Source organism: Ochotona princeps, chromosome 29, assembly GCF_030435755.1.
Source record: "Ochotona princeps isolate mOchPri1 chromosome 29, mOchPri1.hap1, whole genome shotgun sequence".
Taxonomy (NCBI): domain Eukaryota; kingdom Metazoa; phylum Chordata; class Mammalia; order Lagomorpha; family Ochotonidae; genus Ochotona; species Ochotona princeps.
The window spans coordinates 885,263-897,540 of NC_080860.1; the positions used below are offsets into that span (position 1 = coordinate 885,263).

General features: G+C 63.8%; 1 protein-coding gene across 4 annotated transcripts in view; it reads left to right on the top strand.

Annotated features, from left to right (window-relative positions):
• The window catches only part of RIMBP2 (RIMS binding protein 2), a 79,200-nt gene that overhangs the window by 57,520 nt on the left and 9,402 nt on the right, over nucleotides 1-12,278 (top strand). For 3 of the 4 annotated variants that reach the window (XM_058656742.1, XM_058656745.1, XM_058656743.1), the window contains exons 5-14: nucleotides 958-1,141; nucleotides 2,478-2,608; nucleotides 3,064-3,140; nucleotides 3,999-4,108; nucleotides 5,878-6,690; nucleotides 7,655-7,806; nucleotides 7,902-8,351; nucleotides 9,273-9,419; nucleotides 9,963-10,121; nucleotides 11,734-12,186. In XM_058656742.1, coding sequence (XP_058512725.1) covers nucleotides 958-1,141; nucleotides 2,478-2,608; nucleotides 3,064-3,140; nucleotides 3,999-4,108; nucleotides 5,878-6,690; nucleotides 7,655-7,806; nucleotides 7,902-8,351; nucleotides 9,273-9,419; nucleotides 9,963-10,121; nucleotides 11,734-12,186 — 2,676 coding nt within the window. The remainder of the gene's footprint in view (nucleotides 1-957; nucleotides 1,142-2,477; nucleotides 2,609-3,063; nucleotides 3,141-3,998; nucleotides 4,109-5,877; nucleotides 6,691-7,654; nucleotides 7,807-7,901; nucleotides 8,352-9,272; nucleotides 9,420-9,962; nucleotides 10,122-11,733; nucleotides 12,187-12,278) is intronic. The other variant, XM_058656744.1, reaches the window with a different exon arrangement.

Here is a 12,278-nt window from a genome sequence, read left to right on the forward strand (position 1 = left end):
CAAGCTGTGAGGTGCTGGAGCAAGCATGGGGGGCAGGCCAGGAGGCTTGGCTGTCCTCTGTGTGCGGCACCTGTGACAGGAGGGCACCTCAGATGCCCTGGGCCACAACCAGGCTTTGCCTGACTCCTGGAGAGAGCTTGCTGCATGCCCCTTCCCTCCGTGGGTCCTGGGATGTGTCTGTGATGTCAGTAAGGCGGTCCTGTTGCTGACCTCAGTTCCCCAAGATGAGTGTTCCTTGGAGTTCTCCTTTCCTGGAGCAGGAGGGTCATGGGCCTGTGCCATCCTGAGGTGGGCTGCTGCAGCCCCTGCCAGCTGCCAGCCATGAAGTGCCAACTGCACGTGGGCCCCAGAGTAGCGTGTGCTTGGCTGGGAGCCAAGTATGCAGGGCTCCCGTGCCCATCTGCGGCCACCAGCCAGGCTGCCTGGGAGACTGGTTCTCCTGGCAGCATTGCCATGGAGAGGAGGGGCCGGAGGCAGCTCCTGGGCACCCCCTTCAATGCACACACGGCCCTCCTGCACAGGTGTGTGTGTGTCCCGTGCACACACCCAGGTGTACATGCCCGGTGTGTGCGTGTGCGTGTGTGTGCACACACAGGGCCCTCCGTTGCAGTAGTGTGTGCATGTGTGTGCGTACATACACATGTGCAGGCACACACAAGTGCCCTTCAAAAACGCTCGTGGAAGAACGGGATGAAAAGAGTTCATCTTGACATGAAGATGTTCTCCAATCCATGGTGGACTTGCCATCATCTGTGTTTTCCGGAGACCTTTTGAACCCCCTTGTACATGTGGATTTGAAAAGGTTCTTGTGCCAAAACACGCACATTTTAAGTCCCTTTCCATGAGCTTTTTGAAGCATCTTCATATAGCACATGTATGTGCACACATGTACACCATCCAACACACGTGTGCACACCCCACCCCTCCTGCTGACCCGTGTCTACCTCCGCCATGCAGTCCAAGGTCCGTGAGCTGGAGCAGAAGTGCCGGGCGCAAAGCGAGCAGTTCGACCTGCTGTCGAGGGACCTGGAGAAGTTCCGCCAGCACGCGGGGCACATCCACCTGCTGAGCGGCAGCCCCCCGGCCGCGCGCAAGCCTTTCCCAAAGCTCATGAATGGCCTGGCCCCGCCCATTGGCAGAGGTGAGCAGGCTGCCTGCGGTGCCATAGGCGGCTGCTGTGTGGACCACAGCACCTGAGGCGTGGGGGGTGGGGCACACAGCTGATAAGCCTCAGACTGGAGTTGGAACCCTGAAGCCAGTGTGGCTGCGCGTCTACACCAGCAGCCACGGCTCCCAGCGAGGCTCGTGTGTGGCTGCAGTTGCCTCCTTCCCAAAAGCCTGGGAACGGGGAGCCTGGAGCTTCTGCCCTCCACAGGGCACTGAGGAGCCACAGTGGGTCTCCGCCCTCGCCCACCCCCAGGTCTCGTGGGTCCTTGGGACAGGGGCCATGTGAGCAGCCGGACGGAGGTTCTGTGGGCTGAGTCCATTATTACAGAGCTGGGGGTGGTGTCAGGGCCTCACCTGGGGGTTCTGTGAGGCAGGCCACTTGCTGTGTCTTCCGTGGCAGGAGGTTGGTCTCCTGAGTGTCCCTGCGCCCCTCCCTCCACGTGCAGGCAGTGGCCGTCACAGCGGCCATCCCAGACATGGGGGACAAGTGTGCCTGCCCACTGGGTGTGTGACACACCCAGCTGTGACTGCTGAGGGTGCAGTCAGCCAGCGGGGCAAGTCCGGGGCAGCACCTGGTAGTGGGCTGCCGCCACACCGAGTGGCATCACAGGGCCCTGGGCCCTCCTGAGGTGCCTGCTCAGGGCTCCCCCACTGTGCGTTGTGCATTTTCCAAGTTGGCCGTCTACATTGGCACCACTTGGCTGCAGTTGGCACACGGCCGTGGCTGAGCTGTCCCCACACAGGAGCCTGGGCAGAGTGTGAGAGCTGCCTGCCACAGCTGCCTGCTGGTGCCCAGGCCTGCTGTTCTGCTCCTCCCTCCCTCTCTACCCTGTCTCTGTGGCTTTGGCTTCACAAAGGCCCCGTGTCACCAAGCTCGGGCAGGGTCTGCACCTGGTGGTCTTCATGGGGCTGCCTCCCCTGGACTGGTCCCACGGCTCAGCCCAGTGCGGGCCACGATGCTGGGTCAGTGACCCCAGGGAGCAGGGTGGGCAAGCTCCTTCTGCTTTCTGCCCCTAACACTAGAGCAGGTTTTAGCCCTAAATGTGGCCCCATGGCTGGTTAGGGCTCTCCCAGCTGTGGGTGGCAGCAGATGCTCTGGTGGCACGGGCCGGCCCTGTGCTGCTCCTCGTGGCTCCTCTCACTGGTGGTGGACACGCCCAAGGCCAGGAGCCTCACGGTGGGGGATAGGAGGAGGAACAGCAGGAGTGAGGACCCTGACAGGGCGGTCCCAGCTGCTGCCCGCACAGGAGGCACCCCGGGGGCAGGTGACATTTGGTCTTGAACTTCCTGCCTGCTCTGTCTGCCGCCAGGCCAGGAGGGCACGGCTGGAGGTTGCCCTGTGACCGGAGGAGGGGCCCGGCCTCTGCCGCTCACCACTGCAGCTGAGAAGCCCACCTGCCCGTCGCCGCCTGGGGCCCCGAGATGCAGGTTTGAATCCAAGGTGAGGGGCTGCTGGGACATGGGGGCCCCTGGGGCTTGGTCAGCATTAACATTGCGAGGTCATGGGGAGTCGGATGGAGGTAGTACCACAAAGATGTGGGGGGCAAGTAAGGACCCCCCACTGGGCAGAAGGGAGGGAGCCAGAAGCAGCCCACTGGACCCAGTGCCACCAGGGGTGGGTGGGGGTGAGGCAGGAGGGGAGGAGTCAGGGCTGTCAGCCATTTTGAGAGTCTTCCGGAAGCCCTGAGCAGCCCCCACGTGTCAGAGGGTGGGCTTCTCGCAGGACTAGCTGCCAAGGGCACAGGACTCGAGCGGGGCCCCAGCAGGTGACATGGGGCAGGGGGCAGCTTCCATACCCGGGTCCCTCCCGTGTCCTGAGGCAGCCGTGGGTGGCACGGCTGGTACAGCTGCCGAGGCCTGGCTCCTGTGACCTTGATGTGCCTGTGTTGTTCGCAGATGGACAATGAGAGGAAGTCCAACACCTCGAAGCAGAGCTACTCAGGCAGGGTCCACTTATGTGTGGCCCGCTACAGGTGAGCACGCAGGGCCACGGTGCACCTGAGCCAAGACAGCCTTCTGGCTTCAGAGCCAAACACAGTGCCAGATGTGGGCAGCGCCAGATGCAGGCAGCACTGGACACAGGCAGTACCCGATGCGGGCAGTGGTGCCCCGTGGGTTGGCATCAAATGTTGGAGCCAGGCCAGAGCTGGCCCTGCCTGCTTCTCACTGCCGTCCCTCCCTGAAGTCAAACCAACCCTAAGGGGGCTACGTGTCCCATGCCGGCTGGCCAGCCACAGGAGAGCCCTTCTGAGTGCCCTGGGCTTTCTCAAGAGGCCCTGCAGGCCAGGCTGCAGCTGCTCGGCATGTCCGTGGTGGCATCTCCCAGCTAACGGAGCAGGGCCTGGCTCGCCTTGATCCTTGCTTCGGCCACTACAGGCAGATCCATGGTGCTGTGGCTGTGGACACACTGTGGCATTGCTGCATTTTGCTGCATCTGGCTACCACTTCCAGATTGTGTTATTTTAAAAATGATGTATTTTTTTGGCAGTCACAGAGAGGAAGAGACACACAGATCTTCCATCCACTGGTTCATACCCTAGGTGGCCACAGCAGCCAGGGCGGGAGCAGGGAGCAGGGGCTGCCTGTCACCCACAGGCAGGGGGCTGCGCCTGGGTGGGAGGAGGAGCAGGGACCATGGGCTCATTGTGACGAGGCCGCAGTGTGGCTTTCTCGTCTGGCTGGGACGAGGCAGGCAGGAACATGTGTCAGGCTCCTTCAGACTGCCGCTCCAGAGCTGGGAGTTGGGGTGGCTCCTGGTGTGCGGCAGGGCAGGGCTGGGGGCTGCCATCTCCCCGCAGACCACTAACGAGCTATCTGTGTGTCTCCCCCAGTTACAACCCCTTCGATGGCCCCAACGAGAACCCAGAGGCCGAGCTGCCCCTCACGGCCGGAAAGTACCTCTACATCTATGGAGACATGGACGAGGACGGGTTCTATGAAGGTCTCTGCCGCTGCCACCTCAGGGTCCCAGCTCGCCCACGTTGGCCAGCCCTCAGTGCAGTCCTTCTGTACCCTCCTTGGAGGCATGAGGTCCCCACGGTCTCTCGGGGAAGCCAGGCAGTGTCAGCTCCCTGCTGCTCTGTGTCCCCACGCATGGTGGAAGGACCCCGTCAGCCAGTCCCCGATTCCCACAGGAGACTGCTCCGTGGTGCATCTGGCCCTGTTGGACAAGGGTGTGGTGGTGGCACTGCCCTGCACTATCGTGGCTACTTGGCGAGGTCCCTGGGTGACCCATGACCCTGAGCAGTGTGGCAGAGCTGTCCCAAGCTGTCTGGTTGGGACACAGTCCCGTTTCTTGCCAAGGATATAAGAAGCTGCCATGTTCTTCCCAGAGGGGTTCTTCCCAGAGGGGTTCTCCCCTTCCAATCTTCTCGCCCCAGCACCTGCAGGTCCCCAGTTGGTGTCCCTGCTAGCAGGGCCAGGGTCCTTCTAGGTGGCTTCATGCAGGATGGCCTGTGAGCCCCACAGGCCCTTGCCTGCCTCCCACAGGACACCCCCTCCCACAGGTGGGGGTCAGGGAGGTGGGCCTCAAGTGGCAGGGCCGGTAGTGCTGTGGGTCGGGCACCAGCGCTGAGCATTCAGGGCCGCGTGATGCCCCTGTCCGTGAGGCTTGGGCCGAAGGAGGGGGACTGCTCACTTCCGCTCTGGGACTTGGTCTTCCACAGTGGAATGAAATGATAGCCGTGCCCATCTCAGGGGACTCGAGGTAGAGGGTGGTAGGCTCAGACTAAAACCTGGCTCCCTGGTAAGGTTGCCATCCCCACACCCCATCACCCTACACCCCATCACCATCACCCCATCATCATCACCATCACCCCACATCCCATCACCCCACATCCCCATCACCACCACCACCCCACACCCCATCATCACCACCGCCACCCCACACCCCATCATCACCACCACCCAACACCCCATCATCACCACCACCTAACGCCATTGCTGTCACCAGTGCCCTCATTTCCCTATGTTAGCACAGACTGTTGTGGTGTGTGTTCAGGTCACATCGCAGGTCCCCTACCCCTGGCCTCCTGGGCCACTCAGCCTCTGCAAGGGACCCCAGGTAATGGTTTTTCCCAGCTCCATGTTGGAGACGCAGGCACCAGCCTGGGAGCCTGTCTATTGTGGTCTCGGCTTCCTGCTGGGGGTCGGCAGGTTTTGGGGGTGAGACCCCTCACTTGGCCAGCCACAGGAGCTTCTGGGATGACTCGGTTCGCCCAAAGAGGGCCTGACACCATTCACAGCATCCTGTAGTGTCAGCTGCACTCTGGCTGCTATGATGGACCCTGTATCTTGCAAGGGTCTGTGAAAACCACAGTCGGGCTTTTACTGTGGTCTCAGAGCCACAGCCACGGTCATCCTTCTAACAGGTCTTTAAGCACCTGCCACAGGTAGGTGGCTGCAGAATTGGTCAGTCAGTCAGTGAGAGAGCCTTGCCCTCAGGAAGGATCCTGGCTTGGGGGCGCAAGTGCAGGCCCACCCTACAGGGAAGGGTGGGCACCTGGCGAGCCCAGAGTGGCGGCAGGGGGCTGACGGGGCATCAGAGTGGGTTCCTGGGACAGGCTTGTTGCTGTGCCTTGTGAGGAAGCCGTGTCAAGCCTGCTGCAGGGAACATGGACCTGATGGGGCAGCTGGGTGGTGCCTGCCCTGCAGGGGGCAGTGCTGAGGGCCGGGCAACTGGCTGGGTGACCCTGTGCCTGTCCCTGACAGGGGAGCTCCTGGACGGGCAGAGGGGCTTGGTGCCCTCCAACTTTGTGGACTTCGTTCAGGACAGCGAGTCACGGCTGACGAGCACCCTGGGGAGCGAGCAGGAGCAGAACCTCATCAACCAACCCGGTCTCGGCTTGGAGCGGGCCGACATCCTCGACCTCCACTCCGCGACCCACGTGGACTCCGACCTCCCCAGCAACGGCGCGGGGACGCTGGACGTGGACCTTGATGACATCGGAGAAGACACCGTGCCTTACCCTCGGAAAATCACCCTCATCAAGCAGTTGGCCAAGAGTGTGATCGTGGGCTGGGAGCCCCCGGCTGTGCCCCCGGGCTGGGGGACTGTGAGCAGCTACAATGTCCTGGTGGACAAGGAGCCCCGCGTGAACCTTGCACTGGGCAGCAGAACTAAGGCCCTGGTCGAGAAGCTCAACATGGCCACCTGCACCTACCGCATCTCCGTGCAGTGCGTCACGAGCCGGGGCAGCTCAGATGAACTGCAGTGTACGCTGCTGGTGGGCAGGGACGTGGTGGTGGCCCCCTCACAACTGCGGGTGGACAACATCACTCAGATCTCTGCCCAGCTTTCCTGGCTGCCCACCAACAGCAACTACAGCCACCTCATCTTCCTCAACGAGGAGGAGTTTGACATCGTCCGAGCCGCCAGGTACAAGTACCAGTTCCTCAACCTCAGGCCCAACATGGCGTACAAGGTGCGGGTCCGGGCGCAGCCCCACCAGGTGCCCTGGCAGCTGCCGCTGGAGCAGAGGGAGAAGAAGGAGGCCTTCGTCGAGTTCTCCACACTGCCCGCAGGTGAGCCGCGTCCCCCGTGCTGCCAAGACGCTGCCCTGTCTGCCGGGAAGGGCTCTCCTGTTGAGGGCATCCCAGCCGTTCTGTGTGGCTGTGGTGGGGTCCACTCTGGGGCCTGGTGTGTTCCAGCTTCCAGCTGTGCTGGGCTTGGGCTCGGGAGCTCCTTGGCTAATCCTGGTTTGCTGAGGGTCTCTAAGCCAGAGTAGGCGAAGGTGAACTCAGTGGACCGGACACACGCATGACACGTGGGCACATTCCTCCCAGCACACCGTGTGCCCCTGGGCTCGTGGCCTGGAGTTGACTGCTCCCTTCTCCGTTGGTGGCAGGACTGCGGGAAGTTTTTTGCTTAGAGACAGAGGTCTGTCTCATGTCTGTTGGTTCACTCCTCAAATGTGCACAATGGTTCTGACTGGCCCCAAACCTAGAAACCAGAACTCAGTCTGGCTGTTGCCCACGGTGTCAGGGCTGCCATTGAGGCAGCCAGGAGCAGGGCCCACTGGCATCCTAAGCCCTGTGAGCTGAGTGGCCTCTTGTTTCTGGCCGCCTGGTAGACCACTGGCAAATGGGGAGGAGGTCATGCAGTTCCTGGGACAGGTCCGGCTGTGGGCAGCAGCTGGGGCTTCTGGGAGTGAGCAAGCCAGGGAAGAGGTGGGTGGGATGGGCTTCCGAGTCCTGCTGCTCGGGCACCTGACATCGCAGGAACCTGGCCACTCATCTTCCTTGTGGCTCAAGTCAGTGAGGGACCAAGTGGCCACCCGAGTCACCCAGCAGAGGTGGTTCCATGGGCCGGGGACCACGGGGGAGGTGGTGTGCACATAGGGCAGCCATGCCTGGGGAGGGTCTGCTCCCCGCCTGGTGGCTTGTGGGAGGGCTCCTGTATCCAGGCGAGATGCGCTGCGCCCAGCAACGCCACATCTGGTCACACAGGGCCAGCTTGGAAGCCTCTGTCCCTTCTCTCCTTTCGCAGGCCCTCCGGCACCCCCACAAGACGTCACTGTCCAAGCCGGGCTCAGCACGGCCACAGTCCAGGTGTCCTGGAAGCCCCCCATGTTGACTGCTGCTGGGCTCTCCAACGGTGCCAATGTCACCGGCTACGGCGTGTATGCCAAAGGGCAGAGGGTGCGTGTGTTGACGGTGGAGCCTGGTGGCAGGCAGGGAGGGGGGAGGGCCGGTGAGAGCCCGGGCAGCCTGTGAGTGGCACTCTCCGTGCACAGGTGGCCGAGGTCATCTTCCCCACAGCGGATGGCACTGCCGTGGAGCTTGTGCGACTGCGGAGCCTGGAGGCCAAGACTGTGACTGTGCGCACCTTCTCCGTCCAGGGCGAGTCCGTGGACTCCTCCGCAGCTGCCATCCCCCCTGACCTCCTGGTGCCTCCGACCCCCCACCCAAGAACTGTCCCCCCAGCGAAGCCTCTAGCAGGTGTCCCCGATACCAAAGATGAGTCCCTGGGTACCCACATCAGAACGGACGAGGTCTGGGAGCAGGGCCGGGCGCCTGCCCTGGGACACGGGCACATGCTGGAGCCGCCCAGCCTGCAAGGCAGTGGGCGGCGCTCGCCCTCACCCAGCCGCATCCTGCCGCAGCCACAGGGGGCCCCCGTGTCCAGCACCGCCGCCAAGGCCATGGCCCGGGAGGCAGCACAGAGGGTGGCCGAGAGCAGCCGGGTAAGCTGGGGCTTCACGCCATGGGTACCCTGCCTTCCTGACCCAGCGGGAGGCGGCGCTGTCACCCTGCAGGACCATGGCTCAGGCTCAGAATGTGTCAGGCTCCGGGTCCATGCTGCACGTGGGTAGCCAGACCACTAGGCCAGCAGCAATGAGACTGAGGCCCAGGATGTCCTCTGTGTCCTGGGGTACCGTGTGTGTGTGTGTCCACACAGGACTGCATGCAGGAGTACATGCAGAGGCATGCGTGGGTGCTGCGGGCGGGGACTGGCCTGTGGTCCAGGGTGCACAGGCACTGGGACAAGGGGTCCCAGGAAGGAGCCTCGAGTGACCCTTACCACGTGGTGCTGGGCAATCTGGTCCATTCCACCCCACCTGCCTCGGGTGCACCTGCTCTGTCCCTGGTCAGCACTGCAGGGTCAGCAATGGGCATCTCAGGTGGCAAACCCGGAGACTGCCCACACAGGGACCCCCCTCAGCCAGCCTCTGGGCTAGAGGCCTGTCAGGCAAAGCAAGGGTGGTGCGCCCCCTGAAAGGTGACCTCGGGTCAGTCGCCATCCCTATCCTCACCAGGTCATCGAGCTGCCCTGTGCCTTGGCACCTTGTGAGAAACAGGAAACCCAGAGTTTTCTGTGGACCCCCGTCACCCTGTGGCCTCTGGGTGAAGGAGCCCCTGGGGAGCTCCCATGTCCTGAACACGGAGCCTCGTGGGCCAGGAGGCAAGCCAGGGCCCCCAGAGGTGGGAGAGACAGAGGCATCAGAGCGTCAGCCGCCGCTGTGGAGGGACTGAGCTGCCTTCCGACTCACCCTGCCCTAGGCCATGTGCATGTGCCCCGAGGGTGGCTGCAGGGTCTGGTCCAGGCACTAGCTCGGGGTGACAATGCGACAGTGACCACTCAGCTGCTGGTCTTTCTTTCCAAGTTAGAGAAAAGGAGCATATTCCTGGGGCGGGGCAGCACGGGGCCGTGCGCCAACTCCGACGAGGAGGATGGCTACACCTCCCCCGACCTCCGCCGGAGAGGCGCCTCTGTGGACGACTTTCTGAAAGGCTCCGAGCTCGGCAAGCAGGTGAGGGGCAGGGGCGGCTCGGAGTGGGTGAGTGTGTGCAGGGGGCTCTGGGCAGGTCCCTGGCAAGCCTGGAGACGGAGGGACCCTGCACCACTTGATGCCTGCAGGGCAGGGCCTCAGGGTTGTGGGGACCGAGCCCACTCGGAGCTGCCCGGGGCTCCCACTTCCTGCCCTGGTGTCTGGCCATGGAGAACCCCTAGTCTCCACTGAGGCAGTTGCTGCTGTCTGTCTGCTCCGTGTCAGCCATCATCCCGAGAGGTCCAGAAATAGGGATGTGCTGTCCCAGCCTTGTGACCCTGCAGAGGTCAGCCGGGTGTGCCACCTCTGGCTTGAGCCCCTCCCAGCCAGCAAGCTAGCATGGGAGTGTCTTGAAAGCCTTGGCATTCCTGGCAGTGGAGTTGGCACACCTGCAGTGGGGCTGTCTCTGCCCGGCCTCATGGCACACCTGTGGTGTGCACGCACACAGCAGTAGCCCTCTTGCGGCACAGGCGCTCTGGGGGAGGGCCCTTCCCATCAGCAAGCGCTCCTGTCCTTGGTCCCCAGCCCCACTGCTGCCATGGCGAGGAGTACCCCACCGAGAGCAGCCGGGGCTCCGACCTGTCGGACATCACGGAGGAGGACGAGGAGGAGCTGTGCTCCGAGATACAGCTAGAGGATGGAGGCCGCCGGCGGTCCAGCGGCCCCGCCCACGGCGCCCTCAAGGTGAGCCCGAGAGCTGCTCCTGCTGAGCGTGGAGGAGTTGGGGGCGTGTTTAGTGGCTCCGCTGCCAAGCTGGAGCGTGGAGAGGCGGACAGAGGGTGCTGGCCCCAGGCTCTTCCCGCTGGGACAGGCTGGGGGCTCCCAGCTGTGCCTCCTGCTTCAGCCCTTCCGATGGGGGCTCCAGGAGAGGTCACTTCACGGGACTTGAGCTGGAGGGCATCCCTGGGTCTAGCACGGAGTGTCCCGCTGCTGGCTGGAGCTGCTGCTCTGTCCCAGAGCTGCCCACCAGCGTGTGGCAGGCCTGCGTGGGCAGGACAGGTGGCTGGGCAGCCCTCCGTGGGCTTCCTGGATGAATAGTATCTGCAAGCAGTCGTGGGCTCAGGTGCAGCTCTGCACACTGAAGGGGCGGCCGCTCAGCACCCTAAGGCGGACCCGTGTTCTTTCGGCGAGGGCACCTGTGACACCCTGGCACGGAGGAACGTGGTACATTCCTGTGTGAACTTCACATGGTACGGCTCCTGGGCCACTGGGGGCTGCTGACTGGCTGTTCCCGATTGGTCCTGTTGGGTCCCCATGACCCCTCAAGGCTGTGCCCCTAGAGGAGAGTCGACTGAACGTGTTTGTCTCCCCTTCCCCTGGTTCTCCTCACTGGAAGAGCCGAGACACCTGTCCTGCTGAGTCCAGGGAAGAGTGGACTGACACCACCTGGGCCAGCAGGGAATGGCGCACTGGGTTCAGCCAGTCAGGGGCTTCAGTGGTCCAGGGAGCCCCTGCCAGCCCACTGCACTTGCTCCAAACCTTCCTTCTTCCGGGGCAGGCAGCTCCAGGGCCCTCTAGCACCTCTCACAGCTGGGCTTGGGTTCCTGAGGGCAGGTGCCCCAGAATGTGGCCTTGGCGGTCAGTGGGCCTGGCCCCTGCACGCCCCTCCAGCTTGTATGCAGCACCTCTTTGGAAACACTGCCCTGGTGCCCATGCCTGCGGCTCCCGCAGCCTGTCCAGCAGGGGGCAGCAGTGGCTCGTGTCCCCTGAGCAGCCATGGAGCCCAAGCACAGGGGAGGCTGGCCAGTGGCCTGCCTGGTGAGGGAAGCCTGGCCAGCCGTGCAGGGGCAGACTCAGTGTCTGCTAACCAAGCAGCCCTGTGTGTGGCCAGCATTGTGCAAGCCCCGCAGACCAGGCTGGCTCGGGGCAGGAGACAGAGTGACAGCCTGGGCCCTTGGTCGATGCCCATGGCATTTGGGCACTGTGCCTGGGGGCTGCCTTCACACGGTCAGTGTTACAGGGGGCAGGACGGTGAGTTCTGTCTGAGGTGCTCAACGAGGAGTGGAGTCCAGAGCCCCTGGCAGGGGCAGGTTGAGAGCCCCTCCTGGGCAAGGGCTTGTTGCCATCCCCGGCGGCAATCCTTGGGGTTTCCAAGGACATGGCCAGCAGTTTGGGTCTCCTGGGACACCCCTCCCTGCTGCTGCCTCTCCCGCAGTCCACCTGCATGGCTGCCTCCGTCCCTGCTCAGAGGCCCACCCCGTGGCCGCCAACACTAACCCTGTGTTTTCTCTCCTCTCCACCCCACCTCTCGTGTGGTTGCACACTGCTCGCTGGGCACCGTCTGGTTCCCCCCAAGGAACGCTCTAAGCCTAGGATGGCAGACGGCGCCCTGTCGGAGCCGGCCGAGCTCCCCGCACAGCCGCACCTCAGTAAGCGGCTCTTCAGTATCCCCGAAGTGGCCGAGGAGGACCCAGAGCCCTGCGAGCTGCCGCGCAGACAGGGGGTGCGTTGTGGCCCCAGGCCACGCCCCCGGGCTCCGCAGGGCTCCAGGCTCCCCGGGCAGGCCTTGGAGGACTTCCTGCTGGAGGACAGGGGCTGCCGCTTCAGCCGCTGGGCCACTCGGAGCCCGGACAGCGGCCTGGACTGCGGCAGCGAAGAGGAAGAGCTGCGGTTCAGTTTTGGGAATGCCTCGGCCCCGTGCAGCCCTGGCCCCGGCCGCTGCCCCTGCAGGAGGAGCCCGCGGCCCCTGCTGGCCCGGCGGCGGACGCTGACCCGGCAGAGCAGTGTCGAGGAGGACTTCGAGGAGCAGGTGGGCCCCGGGCCAGCCCGCGCGAGCCCAGCCCCAGGAACAGGGCTGGGCCGAGCCCGCGGAACCCGAAGACGGCCGCTCGCAAGGGGACC